General features: G+C 34.1%; 1 protein-coding gene across 3 annotated transcripts in view; it reads left to right on the top strand.

The window, feature by feature from the left end:
• Nucleotides 1–27984, top strand: part of LOC139987219 (lachesin) — a 163351-nt gene that overhangs the window by 115606 nt on the left and 19761 nt on the right. For 2 of the 3 annotated variants that reach the window (XM_072003221.1, XM_072003223.1), the window contains exons 4-7: nt 11718–11876; nt 21324–21446; nt 23257–23394; nt 26582–26728. In XM_072003221.1, coding sequence (XP_071859322.1) covers nt 11718–11876; nt 21324–21446; nt 23257–23394; nt 26582–26728 — 567 coding nt within the window. The remainder of the gene's footprint in view (nt 1–11717; nt 11877–21323; nt 21447–23256; nt 23395–26581; nt 26729–27984) is intronic. The other variant, XM_072003222.1, reaches the window with a different exon arrangement.

The raw sequence follows: 27984 nt of genomic DNA, 5'->3' as shown, positions 1-27984 counted from the left end.
ATTAGTAGTGGCAATCTGAAATCTGCTATGGGATCGTAAAAATCTATCACAGGACTTTCAGACAGTTTCTGAGATCGCGGCTATACATCAAACAAAACATAACTTATTCACCAACGTGTATTGACAGGTTGACAATTTTTTAATACCAATAAATTTTGCAAAGGAATTGCATTTGAAGTTCGACAATACGAAATTAAACATTTTTTATTTTTTAACATTTCTAATTTTTAAAAATATTCCAATACTGTTTCGTTTCAGCAATCATTTAATACATCTATGTTCTATTTTCTCTTTTTTTTTCTTTTTATATCTAGACGCGACGAATTAAAAATTTGTTTTTGCAAATTGGAAAATGTACTATTCACTCTAGAAAAGTTTATGAGTTTTCAGGAGTGTCATTCATAGTATTATTTACGTCCTACACTGTTATTTGGCTGACAGATATACTGTACGGCCATTTATCAATTAATGGTAATTAAAAACTTCGGTGATCCAGTTTTGGACTACTATCCATGCTATAAACTGAAAAAAAAACATCCATTGCTACTGTAGGAAGGTTGAATTTCGAATATATTTTCATCAAAAAATATGATGTAAAATAATACATATTATATATCGAGTAATCAAATAACAATGATAATGCAACTTAACAATTATTCTCACGTAATATGACTCTCCTAACTTCTAAACTACTTCTACAATTCCTACTAGACTCCATCGCTACTCAATCGTATTGAATTTTTATAGATTTCACACATTCATACAGTCTTACTACGTGCAATCGAATTTCCATGTGTTATCATGTATCCCAGTCTATCCCTATATATTTTAAATCAGCCTCCCTTTCTAGTCTTGGCATATACATTCGCCCTTCACATTTATAAATTCTCACTTTTACAATGGTTACTAGAACAGTCGAGATGATCAATTTCAGAAATATCATTGAAGTATGAGTAATCGGGTTACAAACTTACAATCGATGTTGTCAGAACTAAAAATAAAATTTCTGTCTAGAGAAATGAAAAATGAGAAAGGTTAATATAATTTAGTATATCAAATAATGGTTATTATTTTTTCGTCCCTACGATATCTTCCAGTTGGTACGATTTATAAAGTATTCAATAACTTCGCTAAAATTAATATCAATCTTTATTTATATTGATTCGTATATATACCGTTAATAAACGCTATTAACACAGGTCCTTCTGAGATTACTACGAAATTAGCAAATCTTTCATTACCAAAACCCCGCGAAGAATTTCAAATCTCACACGTTACAATTATCCGAGAAATGGGCTAACGAGTTCACAGCGTGTAGTACCGGTCACTCCATAACGAGTAAGGAATGCACAGCATTTACTGTTCCTAGTTAGGTTTCCAAATGTCGGACACATTCAGACTTGTTGTTGTTGTTGTTCCTCCAAGCAAAAGGGAATTCCTGGCTGGATAGGTGTGCCATTACAGCAAATATTTGCAAGCGAATCGTGCGTCTGAGATTGCCGGTGAATTTGTATTGCGCGTATTCCCGAAACTCCGCCGCCTTCCGGCACCTTAGGTTCTTCCTCGTGGAAACTCGGCTAAGTACTGGTGGATTCAGCGTTTTCCGTGTCTACGTAACTTACGCTTGTCCCGCGGAACATGTCCTTTGGCTGGCATTGGTATCCTTCTTCCGCGCCCATGCATCAACCGAACCTACCACCGAACTTTCTTGGCACTTGGTACCAGCGCTCCTGTTACCGCCAACTTGTCAAAGTTCGCTCAACTATGGGTCTCCTTAGAATCCACCGTGGTGTCGCCAGGGTTTCGTGATTCCCGCTACCGGCTCACCGATATTTAATCCCTGATTATTTCCTTGGCTTTATCGTGTGCTGCTTGTGGTTAGAAAGATAGAGAGTAGAAGCTCTAACTGATTTGTAATATAGAGTAGGATCACTTGATGCAGCCTTGAAAATACGGTACAAGTGTCTTCGTTGCTAATTGAGATGGTCACATTTGTAAATTTGTTATTTACAATTGCGGACAATAATATATGAATATGTAGCGGAAGTAGATGTCAATGAAGTTGAATTAAAGTTGAATTTAATGAAATGAATTAAATATTAGTGTTATACACTTAAATTTCATTTATCATATGAACCACTCATTTACCAAATCGGTTATCTTCACAAAAGAAGAAGTAAAGGAAATTGTTGCAATTATGTAAGATAAACTCCAATCATGTGTTTTGACATTAAAATGTAAGAAATTTAAAAAACAAAGTTAGACACTTTTGCCTGTGAATGGCTTATATGTATATCCTTATAGTCAGTACATAGATTGTTTAGTAAATAATTGAAATTAATATTTACATTAGACCAGGCTATGTGTAGAATTTGTGATTTGTTCGAGAATGCACGATTGAATTCTCTACGTGAAATGTTTCGTAACGAGGGCATCGTAGTTCTTAAAATGTTTTCGTTTTGAATTCGTTTTGAACGCAGGAGATTTTGAGAGAAGCTACTTTTAGAAGGCATGAATATTTCATTCGAAAGGCTATTTTTGATTCGAGGAATGACATTTTCCAAAGTGGTAATTTTGTATGGTGCATAATATTATGTCACATTTTATTTTTGATTCGAATAAAGAAATCTCTTTGGCCAGTGTTCATAATCTAACAATATTGATTTAGACATTTGATCGAAGGTAGCAGAAAAATGATTCAGCATGTCTTGAACGACTGTCGAATACTATTCCACTTCTCTATTATATTACAGCTTTAAATATGTATATATATATTCTTGTCATCAATCAAATGTCTACACGGTACTATGGATTTTAATCTACACATCACACTCGAGTTTTCAGAATCACTCTTCATTAAATAAATTATGATGCTTTATAATTTCGTTATATATTGCGGAATTATACAATTGTAACGAGATCTTAGGACGATTTAAATGGAAATCATATGTATTTTGTGTTCGTGGAACAGTTAGACTTGCCGCATGGGAGTTTCAATAGTGTCTCTTGATTTCGACTAACAATGAGTTCCAAAGTTTGAATCTTATATAAGGAATAAAATGTATGGTGATTTAATTCAGTCTTGTTTTTCTATAGTTGGTATCTTGGTAACTATAGGAAGAACATTATTTTAGTTCATATTCACATCTTTATCTTAATATTTCAACTAATTCATCTTTTGTTGTAATACATGTTCCCCTACATTTCCTTAATTAAAGTACTTCTAAACCAAATGGAGATTTCTTTATCTAAGGGAAGTGTACTCAAACAACCTACAGACACAAAATTAATTTTGATTTCAAAAGGCTCGACTTTAAGTTTAATAGCTTAAGCACAGATATATTACATTTCTCGTGGAGTATCATAAAAATCTTAAAATCTCGCACTCTTTCCTTTCAACGCCTCGTATACAAGGACCAGTTAACACTGGCCACGATCTTAACGAGATTGCAAATGAACCCCCGGCTATAAATCCTCCCGATTACAAATCCTGCACACACAACTCTTTGCCCACCATTCGAGGCCTCTAACCTATCTCCTACTATTCAACACCCCTTGCAAATATTCCTCCGAGATCATAAAAATGAAACTCTACGAAAACATCAAAGAAAGACGAAGAACCGAAAGGAAGCGTTTAGCATGCAATCGCGAATCCAAAATAGTGTAATCAAGGATGACGTCAGGGGCTGAAAGAATCCGGTTTGTGAAGATAGAGACACCTTGGAGCACAGAGTCGCGTTGCCTTTGTAGATTGATGTCGAATTTGCCGCGGTGGGATGCAAATGTATGTAAAGTGCACACCGCGCACCAAAACCTTCATGGCCGATTGTACACTTGGTGGGCTATTAAACACCTTCCTGGCGACTGCTGCTCCTCGCCTTAATAACTGGCCGGCCTGTTCGCTCTGCAAGAAGCCCATTTACCAGTCGCTGAGCACGGCAGAACGTGCGCCAGAAGCGTATGGCTTAACCTACACCTAACCCCTCGTTAAATTTCTTCTTTATCGTTTTCGACGATCGAGTCCGGCCATCGTTACGCGAGGCGTCAGAATAGCTGGAGGTCACAGCCGGAATTGATCGTATCCTTCTTCTCTGCTCGACCATTTGGCTCGCCGATGATCGATCGACTAGAAATTTTTGTCATTTATTCGGTGAAACGGAAGGACCATCCTGGTCTACAGTATGTTTTTGATTGCACGGGGCTGTGGTCACAATGGATGCGTGTCCTGACGAACCAGTATTCTGATGAATACCTCGAAGCAATCAAACATGAAGGCCACAGGTGAAAAACACAGATGAATCACATTTTCTGTCTTTTATGAGATCAAGTTTTTAATTCGATGTATTGTCGATGAATCTCATATCAAAACTACTATTGCGTTTGATTTTGGTGTCTACGGTTGATTCCATAAGTATCTCCCACATATTTGAGCATCATTTACATATGATATGGAAAGTTGGTTTTACATTGGTTCAATCGCACTCCAATCCATCATTGGATTGTAACTGGAATAATGTAAACAGTGTTTTTATTCCAATACAATGTCGTCATGGTAGGAAGTAATCCAGTTACACGAGAGGATCGAAAATCTACTTTTCAAATCCAGTGTTTACCCCCACCATCGAGAACACAATATTCCAACGTTACTGGAAGCGTCGAGACGGCTCAATACCCAGCGCTGACTGAAGCGTAGTATAGTGTACATCCGATTTTGCGTGAATCCATTGCCATTACAGTTTACCACTTTCAACGGTTCAAAAAAAGTTGGAATAATGTAGACATCGATCGATTTCTAGTCAAATTACTGGAATGTAATCGCCTGTTCCAGCGGTTAGACTAATGTAAACCCAACTCAATTCAGAAGTTACATTGATCAACTCTATAGATTGAAAAGTATGAAAGTGGCAATGTTACAATCGCTGTTTTTCAAGTGTACGTCTTAGAATTTTCTTACGATAAATAAATCGTTTTTTGAGAATTCAAAATTAATCTTGTATTTATACAACAAAATTAAGATATTAACTATAAATGGAAAGTTCCGAGAGGCTCATCTTACAATAACGTTTGTACATGCTTAGAAATGTACATATTTACATCTCCGGACACTTCATTTGTCAGAAAGACAGTTCATCGAGATACGCCTCCACTGCGGCCATAGCATAGATCGAGGATTCGGGACAGGTGGACGTACTAGAGATGCTGATGAATTTGTAAACGCGGTAAGATTATATTTCCATGAAACTAGGAGTGTTGTTGGTCGCCTGGAGCAGTTCGCTGGACGCGCGTAAATAAGTTAGCAGACCGTTTCTGCGAGTAATTAAATGCACTCCGTGACGATGTCCCCGACACAAACACGCGATTAACTTTCAAATGGAATTCCCGAAATTCCATTAGTCAGCGGACAAACTGAAGCTGCAGCCCTTAAGCGTGCTCGCGTATACTATAATTTCCAGGGCACAGCGACTCGGAACCCCTGAGCGCAAAGCTCTTAAGCTTATCGCGAATAACCCTCGTTAAATTCCTTCCTTTATCGCGGCCGCGTTACTACCTACTTGACCGCTGCACACTGTGAAATTGCCTGTTCTCACTTTCGTGTTCGATTGGTACGACGTTTAGTCTGAACGAGAATTTCCCGATTAAATTGTGAAATTACAAGGCTGAGATTCAAGGCCTGTGTTTGCTTCATCTTGACGCTGTTGGCGTATAGTTTGAGTTCGTCCTATCTGCTCTGTCATAACGGAGTTTAATATAGCAGAAGGTTGAAAAGTGGCAAGTGTTATTGATTATTCATTTACTTTCTTAATAGTTTGCCTTATTTTATATATAATGCCTACTTATAACATATTGTTGAAAATTGTACAAATATTAATTAGAATTATTCTATATCGAAATAAAGTTTAAACAGGAGAAGATTATACAACGATAAATATTATTTATCACTCATTTGATCTTTTATAGTTCGAGCTGGTTTAGTCTTCATTAGAATTATTTTATATTGAAGTAACTATACTTTAGCGATTACATCAATATAATATAATGGATGATTTACTGTTTAAATATTTTTGTGATCTCAACGAAGTATATGCTTGTGTTAAACAGCTTGTAGTTTCTAAATACATTTCCAGATTTGTTTCAAACTTTAGCAACATAATTTTGACAGCCGTGTCTCATTACAATGCTACTAAAATTTCTAAATACTTTATTCAACACATATGGTATATCCATAAAAGGCGTCTACAGGTTTGTTTTATACTTTGGTGAGCCACTGTAGTTTCTAGCAGCAGGATTAAAATTCGTACGGTGCGCTATACAAGGGGAGTTTATAAACAACTTTAAAATAACTCGTTCTTCTTACGAATGGAACGCGTGGTTCGCGCAACGTGCGGCTGGAAAAAGGATGTTGGGAGAAAAATCTATGCGAATGAAGAACTACGGGCACGTTGTGTCAGGCGAAACACGTGTGAAATAATAAATTCGACGCGATTGTTTCGCCGTATCAATAAATATACTATCTGCGGATACGACGGTTTTTTGTCGCCGCGTTTGAAACACAACGTAGCCAGAGCGCGAAATGAATTGCGCCACGCGTAGCTTGATATTTTTCTCTATGGCTCGATCCAATTGCTTTTTTGTTTGATAGCCTCACATTTACTTGATTTTTCGCGAAAATTTCTCATCCATATACTCGGTTTACTTTTATTATACGGTGTTGCATTATCCGGACGATAGTCGCTCGTGAATTGTGTCCAGAAAGTTTATTGATTTATGTAGCTATACGACGATGGTTATGCATTTCTATGATACATGTGGTTTCAAGGAGATAGGGTAAATGGAAATTATGTGGTGTATTTTTGGAACAGATGTAAACTTGTCGAGTAAAAAGATTATATGTGGCGATAATATTTATTAAGCCCGGAATAATCGCGATTTGGACCAACACCTTCCTGTTGGGTCAACATTATTCGCCGAGACACGCTTACAATAAATTGTTCTATAGAAATATAGAATACAATAACCTACTAGTTAGTAAGACTAGTACATCGTTTCCGAATTATCGTGAATCGAGAAGTTCTAGATTATAGATTTCTGTCGTATAAAGAATATTTATCATTTTATAATCATGATATTACGACTCCAAACTATCTAATCAGTTGCCTGCATTTTACAGAGCTATAATTTGGTTGAACAATTATTGTTCTGGGTTGTTTTTATACCACCATATAAGCTAGCTTGTAACTTGTAAAATTCACATGTAAAATTAGAATTTGTATTACAAGAACTCATCACTTTCAAGTTAGCAAAGCGTTAGCTTCAAACGAATAGCAAAAGTTTTATCACAAAATTCAATATTGATAGAACCAGATAAGTAATTTCAAAATTTCTTTCAGCAATACACGTTTTATTCCTTTTCTTGTTTATTTGATTTCCTGGGTACTTAATATTCAATGTGTTGACAATTCTGTTCATTTCCTTCTGCATATAAGACAGCCTATCACGCTAATCAGGGTAACAAGTTACGCAAGGGCGAGAGACTTGTTTGGAAAGTTTACGTTACGTTCGAAAACCTCTCCTTGTGAAAAGTTCGTTTTCCAACTACTTTACCTCCTGAACACGTCTTCCTGAACTCGTAGGTAAGACAGGATTGAGAGTTTCCTGGAGAAAGCTAGGCCTCGATGGCGATCTTCATATATACCCTATCCTATATGTATATATATGTATTATAGTTAACAAAAGCTCATGAATATTTCTCACTGGATAGAATATTCTTGGAAGAAATGCTACGATAATCTTAAATTATGTCGTATCATTGAGAATATCTAATGAATTTAATTGATACTTAATGAGCTTAATATTCTTGAAACTCGCTTTAACAACGAAATATTATTTAAGAAAATTTTGAATACATACTTGAATAAAAAGAATATCGTAAATATCTGGTAAAAATATTATCGGAGGATATATTACAAGCAAAGAAATTGGAATAAATGGGAATATTATTTAATAAGAGATACACTGATTTTTGTTTATAGAGTTCAAAAACTGTTTAGCTTTTTCTGGGAAATTTTCAACTATTTAACAGACCATTAGCTTTAGATATAGCGTTTCTTCCATTGCAGACTTTATGCACTTTTTCTAAAGAACTAGCTGCAATAGCATCTGTCTGTGGGAAAGTTTCCTTCATGGAATCGTTTGTCAAGTATACGGGCTTCTAAAGATCGTTAAAAACTAATTTTCACCTTGTTCTTGAAAAGCTCTTTGGATATGACACGTCTACCCTCTTGTAGAGACTGGGAGAAGTAGAAACTTTAAAATCGAAATTTTCAACTTTCAGTGATATAACCTAGTTTTCTCTATAACAACGTTCTCTATTATCTTTCGTTTTAATAATAACTAGTGGCTCTTCAAATTACATTACTCTTTATTATGTAAAAATATAGAAAAGTGCAAATTTTCGAGTACGTAATTAAGAATAATATAATTACATTAAACAAATATTCTCATTGATTCCTAAAAGTAATTGGTTTCTAGAACGCGTTTAATCATAAATGATATTTTCTTCTTTACCGCTTTTATTTAAAGCATTTAAAAATTACTACGTTGACATTCTACTTCACTATACTAAAAATATTGAAGGTTTTTAAATTTTGAATTTGAATTCTTCATTTTCGAATTTCAAATTTTAAATTTGTTTTTCAAATTTGGAACTTCAAGCTTTGAATTTTTAAATTCTTTAAGTCTGAAGGCTGCATGATTTTATAAGGGTTTCCGATGGTTCTAAACATTTCAACATTTCAGAAGTGCAGCACATTTTGAAAAACATATTCGTATTTCCTTTAATTGTTTCAAACGCTATTACAAGCAGTCAATTTTCTATAAAGATATAATGTGTTCCTTTGAATTCCGTGAAACTAAAAATCGAAAAATCGAATGAAAGCACTGATCGATGCTATTTTGGAACAGTTTTTGTTACCTCTTATGAACCAATGGTTTTTACAATCTTTTCTATATTTTTATGCACAAAACATATTCCATGAAGTATAATACCTAGTTGTTTTATAAACGGAAAATTGATCGATGAAGTATATTATTTGATTGTTTTATATTACTTTATACAATTACATTATTTGATTGTTTAACTTGAATCTATTGATTCAATTAAAGTTTCATTTTACACAAACGTTTCGCAGTTATTGTGATTCGTTCGACAATTTTAGCGTTATATAGTTTTTTTACTTGATTTTGAAGTGCGTAACTAAAATTTAGTGTTCTTTACAATTTATTTCTACAAAATAATTCTTACAAAATATTAAATATATTTTTAGAGATAATGAAGTTGGCATATTTAAAAGTTTCAATGAGCGAGATTAAGAGTAAATGTATCGTATAAATATATAAGCCCTAGATGCCAGAATTAAAAAGTGAAACTGCAGGTATCGTTTTAATCGATAACGCCACCTCGCCTTTCCCGTTTAAATTGAAATTATAACCTTCAGTAAATTGAAGAGCGTGGTTATCATCGTGCACCACGATATGCCATTTAATTTCCAGCGCGTGCGAAACAAAACACTTTCCCTTCTGCGATTGAAATGACGATTAAAGTACCGGAGCGTGGCCAATTATCGCGAATCAATGGCATGAAACAAAAGCCCGCCGCGGCCCCTTCGTCTCACTTACGTCAAGGGAAAAAGGAAATCGAGCCACCAGAGCTGCAATAATAGCCATTTAATTCTTTCCCTTAGAAATTTTCAAGCAATTTACCCGCATACAATTCCGCATTATATTATGTATTATGCGTATTATGAAATTGCTTTCAACTTTTTTAATTGACAGCTTATTTCATGAATAATACGTTTCATTTAGCGAACGTTTCAATATATATTCTGAAAGTCTTTAATACGGAGTATAAAATACATGTGAATTAATTTTACATTCACTAAAATGTGTAAAATATTATTTCACATAGTGAAAATATATATCAGTTTAAATTATTGCAATATTAACTATCTACAACAGATAACAGATAAATTTATAATGTGATTTAAGGAAAAGAATATATGATATGTTTGAAAGTATTTTATCTTTTCGCTTAAATTTAATTACTTCTTACAGAAATTTTTAATTAGAAGAAGAAATTATAATTTAAAATTATACAGGGTCTTAAAAACAATTTCCAACAAGAAGTTTGAGCATTTATAGTATGAACGAAAAAAAATAAGAAACATTTAATTAAAGTAAGTTATAAAAATTATGTTTTTAATGTAAAAAGTTTATATTTTCTTATACGATTATTTAATAAATTCCGTAAAAAAATGGTGTGTTATTACATCAGTTGCATCAACAAGAAGAAAATGCAAGAAAATTAATGTTTATTATATTGATTCATGAAAAACAAAGTAAACATTTTCTTAAATTTCCCTAAATAGGTTTCTTTAAACAATTCCTTTATTTCTACGTATAATGTATTACCAAGAAAAATATTTAAGTTAACTCCAAATACAAACCTGCAGTTTAATTTCTGTTCGCTAAAAAAAAAAAAAACTAAATTTGTGTTGATTAAATTCTCGCTTTGTCAGTAAATATTGTACATTTTTGAAATCCTAATTTCATATTTTTTAGGCATCTTGAAATCCTATCAATAAAATTACATATAATTTTAAATTTACAAATGATCATAAATCATTTTTCACAATTTCATCACGATCATATATGTATAAATAATATTCAAAAATATAACTATCCGAGACAACTCTCTACATGCGCTCTGTGCACTCTAAAAAAAGAAAAAAAAATGCACCAGTAAAATTCACTCAAACCCATTCCAACATGTCCTTACAATACTCCACACATCAATACATACCTCGCATTCACGCAAACAAAACATCCAGCATCAAAGTTTCATCCAATAACATACCAAACCTAAATTCTATGAAAGAGAAACTCCTAAACAATATCCTACATGGGTATATGTATAGTTGCTCACGAAAGAATCCAAAAACTTGTAGAGATCTGTCACAAATATATTATGTGTGTTATATAAAATATTTTGAAAATTCATTAGCACTGTAACGAGATTTGGCTATCATAATCATATTGCCAAAGTTTGAAACAAATCTACAAATGTGCATTTATAACCATGACAATTCTCTCAGTTTATTAAATTTAGTCATACGAAAGTCCTACTAAATCATAAGAAATTTAATACCGATCTTGAAACCGATCGATTAGCATGTGAATAACACAATGGTATGAAAATACTTTGTATAGTCGCTATGCATAAAAGGTTCCTATAATATATACTCAAGTATTTTTCTAAGCCACTGTAGTGTGTGTAATTCCAACTCTCACTGCACAGAACCCGAATTTCGCACAGGATTCCAGGTGATCGAAAGCACCTTAAACGCGTCACCACACAATAGGGAGGCGGATCGGTGAACCGGTCACGTCACGACGTAACGCAGGCCCGTTCAGGCGTATTCACGATCAGCCGAGCGATTCCCGGTTTTACGATCGGATTGTCGTATGCGGAACACTAGGGCGGTGGTCGATTCGTCGATGGCGTTGCGGAATATTTGCGAATACACAACGAGACATCGGTAGATCGGGGCCAGATAGCCATCTATCCAATCGAATGGCGTCGCGTTCGAGCGTGCTCTGTGTATACGAGGTGTACACGAGGGAGGCGGGATAGTATCGTTGCAATGTGCTCATTGTTTCAGTACCACCGGATATCCTGGACGACTCCACCAGCACCGACATGGAGGTACGAGAGGGCAGCAATGTGACATTACGATGCGCCGCGACTGGTACCCCCAAGCCGAAGGTCACGTGGCGGCGAGAAGTTGGTGGCACGATCGCACAATCGAATTCACACGAAGGTACGTATTTAAGGAGTAAATGGAATGAACGTGAGAGATATACTACTTCTTGGGTTTGTGGAGACTGTATTTAATACCAGAACTAGGAATTTATAATGAGTGATAGCTATTACAAATGTTAGGTTGTTAATAAGTTTATGCTGTATTTGTTGCTCTGCTATTCAGAAGCTTTTATTAAATGCAGCAGAAAGTTGATTTTGAAAATGCCTATTCTCATTAAATGTAATGGTTGGTTGATTTTAAAAATTCTCATTTTTCTTAATCCAACACCTCATTATTTTTTCATGGATATTTACGTCAACCATGCAGCAATTTACCGATTTGTTACTTTGTTTAAAGCGAAACGTTGAAATATTATATGCGATTGGTATTACATAGCCTCAGACATAACTCAAAGAAACGTCCGGATCGTCTTTTACACTATCCGCTATCCAACTCGTCTGCTACTCCTATTTGACCCATCTGCACCGACTGGACCATGTTTCCTTCGTTCGTACCTTGGGTCCATTTATGCCTGCTTTCTCGCTGCAGGCATTGTTACCTGCAATCGTCCTCGCCTCGTTCCGCGTATATTGCCACTTTTCTCGCACCGAGAAGCATACTTTCCCTGGACCTTCTCCTGCCGAATAAAGCTGGGAAAGACACACGACTCGTTCGCCTCTCTGATTGCATGAGATCTTTATTGCGAGGATAGAGTAGCAACGCCTGGGTTTTGACAGCTACGCCAGCTAGATGAGATCGTAGCCCCTGCTCGTTTCTTTGGCGTTTGTGCTTTGACGCGAGATGTCTTGCGACGAATTCTAGCTCGCGTGAGTTATATATTTTGACTCATCTTAAAGTGAATGACGGAGTTAATTTCTAGTCTGAATGGATGTTTGACAGATTAAACGTAAAATAGTAATATGTGCGCTATAAGATTTGTCACACGACACAAAAGTGAGTTAAGTATACTGTTTTAAAAGGTAGATTATTCAAAAATTTTTCATAATCATATTTGACGAATTAGAGGATAATTTGGTTATATATAGTTCGATCTTGACTTTATCTTACCCTAACTCATCCATTTCGATTAGTTTCATATATAAATTGAACATACAGTCCCTTATACATGAGCCATGACTGTATGAGCCATACAGAACATGAGTCCTTTATACAAAACAATGGAGATCTAGATTAACAAAAATTGGTAGAGTCAATGAAAGCAGAATATATATTGAATTGCAATAAAATGAATGAGAAGTTTATTTCTATGGAACATTACAATTTTATTTTAATAAAATTCAGCACATGGTCCCGATTTAATACAAACTACTGTGTGTGAGGAAACATAATTCAATTTTGCTAAGGGAGGATAATAATTAAAGTCGTACTTCGATACAGTTTAACGCGGTCAGTAGAAATAAAACTTGACTCAATTATAATTCTGCAAAACGTATAGAAACAGAATAAAACAATCGACGAAACGAATAAAGTTGGACTATGCATCAGTAGAACATTGTATTTATGAATTTAAAGTTTACCAAATAAATTAATTTAATTAAATCAACCTTAATGGAAGTAGTATCTATAGTACTCATTGTTAGTAGTTTAAGGTTAATGTTTGTAGAGACTACTATAATATATTACGCTTACAAATTAATTTTCTAATGTATTTACATGGATATGCATATTTATTTCTTTATTTATCGATAATCATGTAAATATTTGCGATTAACATATTCTACTGCTGAAACTGTATTTTTCTTTAAAAGAAGCGTATCTTTCTTTACTTCTATAAAATTCTACTTTTGTCAAAGATAGCATTAATTAAACATTAGTTTAAATAATGTTTGCTCCAACTCTTACAGTTTTCTTTGTCGTTCAAAATCTTTCTGTTAAAACACATACACTAAAAGACACAACAACTGAGTCAGTAGATATTGTTGAATGGTAGCTCTGTTTAGTGCACATGCTGCATGCACAACGTATAGGTCAATAGCAGCGAATGGATTAATCCATTGAAGACCAGATAGCAAAGTGATTCACGAATTATATGGAAACACTGTATTATTGTTCTATAACGAATTTGAAAATCTTAATATTCGATTGAAAATTGTAAATCTCAAAATCTGAAGATTAAAAAATTTGAAAATTTGAGTATTTAGAAATTAGAGACTCCGCGTTAACGCAACTTTATTCTTTGATAGGTTGATTACATCGAACATCGATCACCTGTTTCTGGGATTTTTACGAATACTTCAAATCATAAGAGCAGTGAACATTTTTCATTAGTGAACATTTGATTATTTTAGCAAACAATTATTAATTGTAATATATTAATTATAATGAAATATGAGTTGAAAAATATTTTCCTTTCGGTACCAGAGCCAAAAGTGAATCCAGTTAAGCATTGATCGTGTGCTTTACTGTTCATGCATTATAATTGATTGACGTTCCACAGTAATACGTTTATGGATGTCGCACTGTGTTATTCTACATGTTTTCGGTCATCGACTTCCCTGTCACACACGCAAATATAGCGAGAATAACATCATTCAAAAACAGTCTTGTCCTATTTCGGCAATATATTTGACATACATATTATTCGCATAAACTTACACGTAAAGCACAATACATCCAATTACAATTCAGTCGAATATCATTCATTATTCAATTAATTATTCCCATTTCTATAACATACTGATATCAATCAGGAATTATTGACGACCTAGAGCATTCTGGAGAATTCTAATTTAGAATGGAACGAGTCACGAAAACGTTCGATAAAAGAGAATTGTTAATAAATTACTAGTAATAATCATTTTGTGATACGTCGAACGGATCGATCGCCATCGTCAATCATATAGAGATGACACTAACGATTGCTGAAAAATTATTGATAACTTAATGATGCTTATCAATATACCAAATGACATCGCCGAGATACCGGCGAGATAAATAGAAATGACTACAGAATAAATAAAACGTAGCACGCGATAAATTTATCACTATACTGCAGATTTTTTACAAATTCATATTTTTCACCCACTATATATTATCATGAATATTTTGTATACACATTTTACATACTTTTATATACTTTTTGACATTTTATATACTTTTTGAACTAGATGTATTTAGTAAATGTCCGCACTATAAAAATTTTCAAAATTGCATCTAAAATCCTTTAAGGACAAATACTTCAATCCTAAAAACTTGGAGTTTCAATTTCCTTTCTCTTTTCTTTGTCGCAGACCAATCAATTAAACGTCATTCTCCTTGATGCACTCATTAAGCACGATGCACTTCAATTAAATAAACGAACAGTCTTGAACAGTGCATTTCGGAATCGATATGCAATAGTATAGACTAATCTATCCTCCAATTCGGAAATCGATACTGGTCGGTTTCCTTATCTATTTCTGTCCAGGTGGAATCGATGCGACGAGCGTTTCAGTTTTCAAGCCGTCAAAGCGTCCATCGGTCGTTCTGTCCATCCTTTTGCCCCTTAATTACCATTTCTGACCCCTTATTCGAATTATTCAGTTGTCTATTCTTCGTGCCACTCTGTCTCTTTACCCGATACGCAATTTCTCTGATCCAAGTCCACCCCTGCCCAGCTCCCTCGAGGCGCCATGACTGTTCAACCCATTCCGTGACTAATTGCATACGGAAGTGCAGGGGACGTTTCGAATTGTACGGTCTGCAGGTGCGTAAGCAAAAGGGTTAGCCTAACCCTTTCTCTGCGCCCTTCTCCTCACCCTTTCCTGAGCCGGATCGTTCTCAATCCTCCTCGTCCTTTCCAGACTCGAGCTTAAACACTAAGACTATGAACAGCGGTGACAATTGCGAAGCGTTTGTGGTTTCTCGTTTGAGCGAGCCAGGCGACAATTTTTTAGCCACTTTAGCCAGATAAATGGCCAAGGTTCTCTTCCCGTTAATTAAAATCCTTAATTCTAGACTCTTAATTGATGAAGGAGTTGAAGTCTGAAAGGGTTGAACGATTTCTTTTTAAAACAGCTGACAATTTCGAGGGACTGAATAAGAATTGGAAATTGTGAAAGCGGCCATGAACTGGAAGACTCAGGATCCCGTTTCTGCTTTTCTTAAATCTTTCAGAGCTTAACCTGAAACTGTCTTTTCTGTCCTTGGATGAAATAAGAGCTTTTCTTCTCACCTCGTTTGACAAATCGTTCGATTACGTTTGAATAGTCGGCTCCGGTCATGCTTCAAGTCACTTCTTCAAGAGCAAGAATGTGACGTTTGGGAAGAGTTTTGGGAATTTTTAGCTGTTGGAAGTTTCCTTTCCTGTAGGAATTGAAGTAAGGATTGCTTCGTTATACAATTTTCTTTGCATTTCATAAATTATGTTTTCATATGCAAATACCAATACTTTATGAGTGTTAACGCGCGACAGATAGGTTGATACATAATTATATATTTGTATGTATATAAGATTATAGCACATATTTGAAAGATTGTAATAATATCTTAGTACATCTAGAACTTTTTATACATTGAAACTAACATCGTCACTGACGTTTTGCACAACACAAGTCACAATTGTCAGCTTATCGTACCTATTCACATTCTACGTGAATTTTAACTGAACCAATCCAACTTCAAACATCACGTAGAAAGAAGAATCCTCAAAAATCGAATGTCTTCAGGTATCTACCGAAAGCTTTGAAAGCTGTATCTATAGGATGTATCGGATCCGAAGTTTCGATATAAGAGAGGATATAACCTACACTAGAATGAGAAGGAATTTCGCTAGTCTGGTTAGAAGATAGGAATGAAATTCCAGTGATTTATTCACCGGATGAACTTTTTCTCGTCCTAGTCTGGTTTTAAGGAATCGTTTTAAGCATTTGTCGCCGTTGCTTCCTTTTATTCTTCCTATTCGCTTCTTATGCGCTTCTGCTTCGCCCAGCTGTCGGTTCTCGACGAGAAGCGGTTCGATTCCATTAGGCGATAAGTAAAAGAAAAATAAAATATTCCACCAGTTCTGTATACCTATTTCTATTCTTCCGCCTTTTTCTCTCCTATCTTTCTGTTTCTCTCACTCGTACTTTCGAAACGACGTTTTGTCTTTTCGCAGCAGACACGCAAGGCCGAACTTGATGGCGCTGGTAGATGAAAAGCAAAGTCTTTTCTCCGGTGAAGCTTCCTGTCGGTAATTTCAGAACAGCTAGAAGCGATGCTCCCGTAATTGCCCAAGTACGAACAGCTTGACACGTGGAATGAATTTCGACGGGCTAAACGATCTTCTCAACAGGTGTTTAAAGGGACGTGCCTTTTTTGCGCCTCTTTCAATGCACTCAATTAGGGTTGCAGCACCCTCTCCTTTGAACTACGAACTTCTGCCGTATTGGTGAAATGTCTTTTCGGAGTTTTAGAAAGTTTATAATGAGTTGAAAATGAAAAATATTCGGATGTTCTTTACCTGTATTTTCATTTCCTGTTCCTTCGCAAATTAATTATCATACGGCGGAGTTGTTCCATAATGGGAAATTAAAAATTAGAGACTGAAAATTGGTAATTTATGTTTGGTAGTTTTTGGCCTACGTATCTTGTCTTTTGTATCTTAGATGATTAATTATTAAACAATGGAGCGAGAAATTGAAAGCTTTATAATAATAGGAGATCGGATATTAGAAACCGAAAATCCGTAATTAGTAATTGGTATTTGGTAGTTAAAAGCTATTAATTGGACATAGAGAGTTCACGTTACTGGAAATTAGGGAAATCATCAAATATCGTTTATTGTTTCGTGAAAGTTGATGATTAGCAATTGGTTATTGGAAATTTGATTGATTAAGTCATCAAATGTGTTGGTGTGTTTATTGCTTTATGCAGATAAAACAGAAAACACACCACTTTAAATCTCAAATTCTGTATTATTCTCAATTGTGTCATAATTTCATTTATTAATTGGTGACAATTGCAAAATGGTTATTGAATATTTATAAATACATTAGTAGCTAGCATTTGAAAATTTTAACTTGACAGAAACTTCACCGAATAACAAATTCATTATTTTGAACTATATCATACTGTAATTAACTACTAAACTACAATTTAATCATAATTTAATCTATACCACAGTTTAAAGTAAAGAATAGTAGTATTAATTCTATTTAGTGCCCCATATTTTTTGTCTGCAGTAATACAAATTAACAATTTATTTTTATTCGATAAAATTCAAAGACCTTTAATACAATTATTCGTGTCGTGCAATACCTGGTATCGTTGTTTGAAGTAATTTCAATGTCCGAGGAAATTAATTTCCTCATATCAAACTATAGTTATTCAATAAATACCACTGCGAAAATGTAGTCACGTTCACAGTAGTGAAACGTAATAAAATTTACGTAATTAATTATATTGGCGATGAAACGAGACTACGTTAAAATAAAATTCGACTTGTTGTGTTTGCTCTACATTCACGATCTCCGTCGAAAATTCAAAAATTGTTTACTGAATGTCTCGGACCTCGCCTGTTTCGATAGCACAGCACGCAAAGCGCTTTTTATGAGATTAAATTTCAATTTTCAAATTGGCCATCAATTTCGCAGATCAGCAAGCGGCTCTAAATCAAAAGATTCAAACAACAAAGAGGCCAGCGAGTAGGTTTCATAAATTCTACTTTGAAGTGGCGGTTTCGTTTAAAGTTTTTTATACAGAGATTAAATTCTAACGATTACATGATCCTATTTGAGATGATATCGTAAATTTTTATCAAATTTTCTAATTTTGTAAAAAGAAGAAATGCAAAGCTGCAAGTTGTACGCGTTGGAGAAGTTCCTTCGTAAAAAAAAAACTTCTAGATTATTTCTCTTAAGGTGTTGACTGAGTTTTAGAAGAATTTTGATTTTAAATGTATGAAATTTTCTTCAAATCGTTGAACTTTCGCAATGAAACTCGGAAACTACTATCTGCCTTTATTTAGCGGCTTAATAGTTATTTTAGCTTGCAGATTTCCCCGCACTTTGAATGTTTTTAAGGAAAGTCTGAAGTTATTGTAGTTGCGCGTTTATATCTCCTTTGTTAAAGAAGGGGTTGTTGTGGTGAGAATTTTGTTTTGTAAAAGTAGCTATTAGAGTAAAAATTGGACGAGAAAAATGTTGATCAAATAACTGGGATACTCCAATCACGAAACTCGTAAATTTAATTCAGAATGATTTATCATAATCATATTCAACAGAATTACCATATCCCAAACCCAAAATCGATATTTCAGATGATTTGTCTCTTTCGTATTTCTATAATACCGACATACTGAAGATTCTCTCGTTACGGATTCTCAAATTACGTATGTCATTGAAGTTCATAAAGTCAGGAAATTAGCATCTCCTTTCGCGGTTTCTACCATTACAGTCGCTACTTTAATAAATTGTCGGTACGGAGAATTTCACGGGCCACAGAGGAGGTTTCGTTAAACGCGGTTACATCACTTACGTGCCCCTTCAAGCGATCTAATTAAATCTCTTAAGTAGGTTTTCCGTTTTTGCCTTGCAACGTTCACCCACTCGTATCCGGTGCATCGCACTCCGACTTCTCGTGGTTCGAATATTTTCCAGCAGATTACAGCCGTTCCACGGGTATAATCATATTTAACGTTTACCAGCCTTAGCAGCAACCCGGCGGCAACGTTATTACTCGTAAACATAGGCATTGATTACGTAAACAGCTGGCAAACTTTATAACAATTCACCTGTTTCGTGTACTCGCCATAACGAAAATGTGCACTTACGCTGTCCTTTGAAAGTACCGAATCGGCTTAATTTTCATTATCATGTAAATTCAATTTCAAAATTACGAATGACCAGCATTTTTTTATTATTTACTACTTATTATTATTTTTATTATTATTTCATTTCGAAAAATATAAATAATAATAAATAAATACGATTTTATTATTATTATTATAGCACGATGAAGCTGATTTTATTTAAAAGTTATATATACAATAACTGGAAATTGATATTTGTAAAAGATCTGGTGTTTGAAAAGATTTTTGTCCAGATTCTGTAGATTTTAAACCGTTCTTTCAAATTGATAGATGAAATATCTTGATTAATTCAAGTACTTATGTTATATTTAATACCAATGCGTAATACCAAAGAATCGTTCATTTCATTTTATATTTTATATCATATTTTTGATCCGGCTGTAATTTATAATTTACTTTTTATAACGTGCTTTAAATTGTACCTGCAATTCCAATAGATTTTATTGAACATCGCTACTGTGAATATGACTCAAACATTAATCATTAATTTCTCATGGTTAGAAATTGTATAATGATTTTTGATAATTTCAGTTCAGAATATTTACTTTTAAAATAAAAATAGTCTAATAACAAATTTCATAAACTTTATTTCTCGAAAGAAGAAAGTCATTAACCTCCTGATATTCGTTATCTTATAAACATACTTGATAGGAATCTGTTTTCTCCGACATAATAATTTCCTAGTTTAGGAACGAAAATCCACCGGATGCTTCTTAAAAAGTCTCTATCTATGCAAAGGTTCAAGAATGTATTTTAAGATTTCATTCCTTCATTTACGATTTTTATAAATAGTTAAATGAGCAATTAAAAAAGATTCTCTTCTTTCTAAATTAGCTAAGAATAATCGAAATATTAAAAATGTTATGATATAACTATAAATCTATGTGCCGGAAGATATTTTGTACAAAATACATTGGTTCTTTTATGGCAGACAAATGTTTATAGCCATTGTCTGCATTTAGAGAATTACAGACATAAGGGAGGACTGATAATGATTACTTGGGGTGTAAAAGAGGAGTTTATGGCTATCCAAGGTTTAGGGTGAACGTGACCGAACGTGTATACATGTTATTCTATCTAGCTTATGTAAAAGAGGATATAAATTAAAGGAAGAAAATCTATCAGCATAAAATATTCAATTTATTCTACGACCAACTATCAAACTGGTTTAGTCACCAAAAATATAAAATACAGTGGATTCAGGGTATTAATATCAGCATTAATGTCAGATTATTAATATCAAATTAATTGCAACCATCAAAAAATATAAAATACGATTGGATTTCTTATAATATTTATAACGAAGCAGCTTCAGTCAGCTCCAACATTCCAGATATCAGAGTTATGGTCCTCGACTTCAACTGCCGGAATAAATCTCTACCATTCCACTTTCTATTCACCGAAAAACCTTTCATTTACTCGAAAAATCAACTAAACCAGAAAAGGCTGCATAAGATATTCAAGTGAATAACCTATGCGAAATCGACTGCTTAATGCGCTGGGATTTTACGCGGTAGCACTATTTGACAGCTTTTATTTGAGATTCGCAGAGCTGCATGAGCGCGATAGCGATTTTTTCGGAATTATCTCGGTTTTATACGTTTCCGCAGCCGCTTATGGCGGGCCCAACAAATGAAACACGCACTGCTATACATTTGTATGTTTTGTTACAGTAGGCGAGGGCTCGGTGTTGAAGCTAACGCGCGTCACGCGTGCCCATATGGGACCGTATCTGTGCATAGCGTCTAATGGTGTACCTCCAGCAGTCAGCAAGCGGATCGTGCTCAATGTTTACTGTAGGTTTTTTTACTAGAAATACATTTTAAGAAACTATATAATATATACACAGACTCACGATAGTATCTTAACATTTACCATAAAAAATTTGTGTGTATATGTATTTCATATGTATCATTTAAAACATTTTGAAGTGTAATTAGCGCTGTAATGAGACACGACTGTCATAATTATATTAGTCAAATTTGAAATTATTCTGGCAATGTATATAGAAGTTCTGAGGTATTTAGTTTTATAATCATTGGATTGAAACTTAATCAATTGCTTAATAAAGATGTTGGTAATTATAAAATATAAAATATTTCGAGATAGTCTCCTGAAAAAAAGTTGCAAAGAGTTACTTCAACTTTATTCGAGAATTCAATGGAACATAAATGATCTTCTTTCGTGCGAGGACAATGTTATTTGATTATTCGAACAGCACGTTATCATGATTGACTTGTATAACTATGTTTCTGATTTCTTAAAAAATGTATTTTTCTTACTGTTCATTGTTTCATCCTATGAAGTCAATAATATTTAATTATCTATTTGAGAAATATATTTAATGCATTTTATATAACACTAAATAAAATTGTCAATGTTCATAATGAATATTTATCCTACTTAGATTAATAACGTGAGAAAGATTCTCAGAACTAAATTCAGAATATCAATTCAGAACTACACAAATAAGTTCCAACTAAATATATCAAGTTTTGAAAATTCATACAAACAAACAAAGAATCCTATTTGTATGGGATTAGTAACGAAAAAGAATTAAATCGTTTGTATATATCAAAAACCCTTCGACTCGTAAAGCAACTAATGGCATTCCAGCTTGGCACAAAGACAAACAACTGGAAGCACTAACAGTGCATTATGCACACGTGTTGGAAAATGCAATTTAAGGTCTTGCTATATGGTCGTGGATCTGTCGGGAAAACGGTACCATAATGACGCCACTTGGGAGACCGTGAATGGCAGATGCAGGGGACCATTGTTTCCGGCGCTGAAGTAACGCCTTAAATATTGTCTGCCGGCGGCAAACCTCTGCTGTCACGAACCGACCTGTCGACAATCTTAACGGATTGATTAAAACGAGGGCCCTTAAAACGCACGCTTTGAACTGAAAAAAACCATTGAAATTCCAAATTTATTCATTTCTTATTTCTCTTGTCGCTTTTATTAATACTATGACGATCGGTTAATTTAGAACGTTACTTTCACGCAGAACGAAGAATTAATACTTTTAACAAAATTCAATAACTTTGAATATTTGAAAAATGCAAAAATTTGATAAATTGAATGGGATGTGGAATTCCATTCAGATCTATGAAATATAGATATATTTTCCTTAGTGATTGAATAATAGGAGATTGTAATTCTATTCTCTGTAGAATTTATTAATTAATATAGAGATAAATTTGGCTTGATATCAGTGAAATCTCTATAGAAGGAAAATATGACATTTCAAAAAATGAACATCGTTAAACTTTTAGTCCCATGAAGTATTACTTTCGCAACAATGATTTGTATTAGAGAAAAAGTACGGTATGAGTAAGAAGGAAAAATTGAATGAAAGGAAAAGATGATAAAATTTCTTTTAACATCAATTGAAATGAAATCTACAGTTCTTGAAAATGCAGTGCTAATATCTCAACACAATATCTCGTTGCTTAAATATATTCCTATACTATTCCTAAATTCCTAAACTATTATTACATTTTCGACCCTAATGTAATCGACCATAATCATCTGTAACTGAACGAAATATTTAATGTACGAGAAAAATTTTATATGAATTATTATCAGAAATTGTTTTTGCAGTTCAGCCAATGGTATGGATCGAAAACCAGTTAGTGGGCGCTTATGAAGGCCAAACTCTCGTCCTGGAATGTCACAGTGAGGCTTATCCAACAGCGATCACTTATTGGACTAGGCCATCCAACGAAACGATTACAAATGGTACGAAAACATTGAATTCTTTCCTATAAAAGGACATCTATTTCGCTTCCTCAATTTTTATTTTAATATGAGTCAATTAAATGAGTCACACTTTAAAGGTAAACCTTCGTATTTTTAAAGTTTCAATTTTGTTCATAGAATATACGTTAACTTGTTTATATTCCACGACTAGTTTATGTTGAACATCTTTGTCTTACTTGGTAATTCTTGAAAACCGTACGAAACTTATTTACTAATTAACTAATTTACCGTATTTACTAATACTAAATAGTGGTCAAAATTCTAAGATAATATTTGAAGTCTAAAAACGTTTGCATTACAAATTATGCAATACTAGTAAAAAATTTATCATTGCGGGTTTCATGCCGAATATAACAAAGAATTTAAAGGAAAATCAACATTCATTAAAATTCTGCTATCGTGGAAAATTCTTCGACCAAAACTTTTACCAAAAAAAAAAAAAAAAAATCCTACTATTTTATATAATTCGATATACGATGACTACAACAAGTATTATCACGTATTCTTATTTTCCAATGAAGCGTTTCTTTATCAGCTCCTATATTTTTCATTTTCGTAGTATCGAATGTTTATAGCCATATAAAAGTAATACTAAATGATACGAAGTTTAATATACTTAGATCTAATTAATTAATATATAAATGCTATAAGAAACACTATAATATGCCAATAATTTTTATAGCTATCATAAGTGCTATTAGAAAAAGTGATTTGTATTCATACATAATGACCCACTCTCAGCTCGAAGACATAGTTTTCGCGTCTTTTATCTCGGCACTGCGTCATTCTTGTTGGAAGACGCGACGGAAAGTTTACGTATAAGTAATGCTAATGCGGTTATACCTAATTGTTTCAGTCTAACGTCGTTGTCTCGCTAAACGTAGCCCCGACTCTTCGTGATAATTGGCGAACGGCGAGCGTAAAGCAATACCCGCGTGAAACGATAAGGCGCCTGCGTGTCGTTTCATCCCTCTCTCCTCTAAGGATGATTGTAACGCGACAAAATTAATAACGTATTTCGTCGCCCGCCCACCTTCTTAATTTTTATCTTAATTCCCTTCTTTTGTGCACGAGTTACGAGTATTTTTAATTTTACTGAACAGCGCGAAAGAATTTATTTCTGGATTAATTAATACGTCGATTGGGGTTTGAGCGTGAGAAAAACATTGGCTCGTGGCGTGACAGGGACTCGTTAAATCCACGGTTTGAATGAAACAAAACAAACGCAAGAAATCGAGATACAGCAAAAAAAGGTGACGCGTACGTGCTGAAATCGTATTATTCGATGGCCGGAACCATTACGGAAAATATCCTGCGGAAACGCTACTTTTTTGATACTAGATTTACCGAAAAATTCTGTCGACCTTTACTTGTGTATCTGCGATTTTATTCGGAAGTTTTTTGCAAATCACAGATAGACTTCTCATTCTTACAACAAAAACTATTAAAAATTGGACGCATATTGCTGGAAGTTTGAATCAATAAATCGTTCTATAGCAAAGTGTATTCTAACACCGTTGGATCGAAGTAAAGTGATTCTTCCATTGTGACTGAATTTTGGTATTTTCTTTTGAACATTTCCGCTGTCGTTTGAAAACCATTCACGTATGACGCCAACGTAGCGTCATCAGCGATCGACTTGTTAAACGTTACAAATAACGAAATTTATAATTTCCTTTTCATATCCTCTCTTAGATAAGCTGGTAGTTTGTTTAAATATTTATGAAATTCTTAGACGGAAAAAATGTTCAATGTTCCAAACCTATGGAGTATAGAGGCACTGGAAGAATATTTTAATGGTGATATAATACTTAATATTTTAAGAATGAAGAGTTCTAGAGCTACAGAATCGCCATATCGGTAGAAAACAGTTGTGAGTAATATAGGATGTTATATTGTAGACTTAATGATTGAAAACTTAGTTTCAAGCAATTGATTTCTTTTCTTGGAAAGAATACCATGTGAAGTAAATTATTTTTCCCATGTGGGCATATTATCAGGAGATACTCGATGTCGATGGTAAACTTAAAATGTAGTAACCCTTATATTCTTTCTTCCAATAAAAACTATATAGCAACTTACAAATCAAATCAGTTTCTACATAAGGATAACAAGCATATGTACATTTCATTCATCATGTACAACTTTGATTAAATTCAACCTTTAGCACTAAAACACGAGACCTGCCACCAAAGAAAAATATCATTTACCCAAAAGCTTAACCTAAATTCCTTTAATTTATTCCAACCACGCTGCACACTTCCACAAAAGCATAATAAAACTTCATTTGCGTTACCTGCACACGTCCCGTCTACTTAGGAAAAATATTAGACGACGAGAGAAACAGACACCCGATATATGCAAATATATAAAGCGAAATACGCGGTCATAGAAAAATTATTACACGTTAGAACGCCAGACAAACGACGTATACTGATAAGCCCAGAGCTAATGTCCCACATTTTTCCATTGTTAGACGTTTTAGTGTCGAACGAACAACAATGAATATACAATGAGGAGGTCATCCGCCTAGAGAAAATGACGATCGCGTAAACAACGTCGTGCATCCAGCTCACGTCGTTTCAAAATGTTTAAAACGATATAAATAGTCAATATGTCAAGCAAAATTTCCTGTTATTCCAAGTAAATGCCACACCTCCTTCATCGTCGTCGTTTCGTAGCAATTAAACGAATTAGCTTTTTAACTGGCGACGAGAGCAATTATACGACCACGAGATTAATGGCGTAACTCGCGGGCGATGAGCCTTATCAAGCACTTTTTCATTGCATTCTTCGGCGACACGTGAACAACCGACCACAGATTGAACGAGATTTTCAATTACGAAGAGCGATTGTTCGCGAAAATACGTTTTTCTTGGGATCCACGTTATTAGACTATCGCCAGTGGTTTCCAACTGGTCTTGGACACCGGTATGATTTGAGAAATCTGATGGTTTTGTGTGTGCTTTCGTCTCAAAGATTTTATGAGAAAGACACTGCGATATAAAATATAGTGGAGAACCATTGGACCACAATGCTTTTGTTACTCGTCCAATGTTAATTACCGCTTTAGTTTTCGTTTCTTATCTGATTTGACGTTTTGATTTATTTTTAAGAAATTATTAAAACGATTCCATGCAAAGATTCTCTACGTTTTTGCTTCCAGACAATTATAAGGTTGAAACAATTCCAAAGGGGTACGAGATAACCATGAGGCTCACTATAAAATCCATACAGCCCCAAGACTTCGGGTCGTACAGATGCGTGGCAAAAAATTCATTGGGAGAAATGGATGGAAAAATCAAACTTTACAGTAAGTAAATTGAATTTTATTATTTATAGTTCAGAATACACTGTATCAGGGAAAAGCATATTATTTGTTATGAATACTTGATATCTCTTCTATCAATTACTGTGCGGAAATATACTGTGTGCTCGAAATGATAGATACCAGGTATCGTTAAAAAATCACATATTTTATGAAAAGCTTATCGGACATTCTGTTTAATGTAGAACTAAATAAAATCGTATGCTGATATCCATTAAAAACATTACAAGCCTGCAATAATTAATAACGTGCTAACCAAGCAGCAAACTAGAGAGCGTTACAGTCGCTAAAAAAACTCGTCTCTTTTATAATAAAATGGAATCACATGGTAGCTCCAATCATAAATATTACACAGGCTTCTAGAAGTGAATAATAAAATACGCGGAAAATTGTGCGTTTCATGAAATCCTTCTTCCGCCCAGAGTTCTCTGGTAATTTCTACAACATGTATAACGTAATCCACATTATTCATTGAAGCTTAAAACCAATAGAAAACAAAAATCTTTTAAACGAATGCATTATACAAATAAATTCCTTATCGTGATTTTATAAATACATATTACCGTAGAAGAATCAATTATACCCAGAGTTAAAATTGTTTATACTATTGTAAAATAATTTACAGTAGAAATATAATACCCAACCACTTATTGTACAAATGCAGATTTAAAACTCAAAGGCCAAAGTAAATTACTTAAAAGACACACAGCATAGAATTCTAATGATACAATAAATAATTTAGCAATGGGTGATATAAAACTTATAATTAAAAGTCGGAACAGGAAAGTTATCTAAAAGTTAGGATCAATTAATACAACTTCTGAACATATAATGTTTTCGATTTTACGATTATCGTGTTATTATTTTTAATCAAAAAACAGGTTCATAGAACAAGAGGTTTCATATATCGTCAAGTCAAACAAATTTGTTCAACGGTCGTAATTGCGTGGTAATTTCATAACTGTGCAACTTTTCTGCTTATCAGTTCTCGAAATCCTTTCGTTATCGTAACTTCCGTTAATTACATGGCTCTGTAACTACTCGATAATATCGAATCGAGGGTGCGAGAGTTGATGAAGAAAATCAAGGGAAAAGGACAGAGGGAGAAAGAGAGACTAATCCCACTTGAATTTTGTCGATGAACTTCGAGTAGCAAGGACTTTACGGGCCACTCTATCGCAGTCAATTAATTCATCTTAATAAACGTAGTTCCACTTTGATCACTGTTTCAGGTCAAAGAT

Source organism: Bombus fervidus, chromosome 5, assembly GCF_041682495.2.
Source record: "Bombus fervidus isolate BK054 chromosome 5, iyBomFerv1, whole genome shotgun sequence".
NCBI lineage: Eukaryota > Metazoa > Arthropoda > Insecta > Hymenoptera > Apidae > Bombus > Bombus fervidus.
The sequence above is the reverse complement of the archived record's forward strand: the minus strand, read 5'-3'. Positions and strand labels throughout refer to the sequence as shown.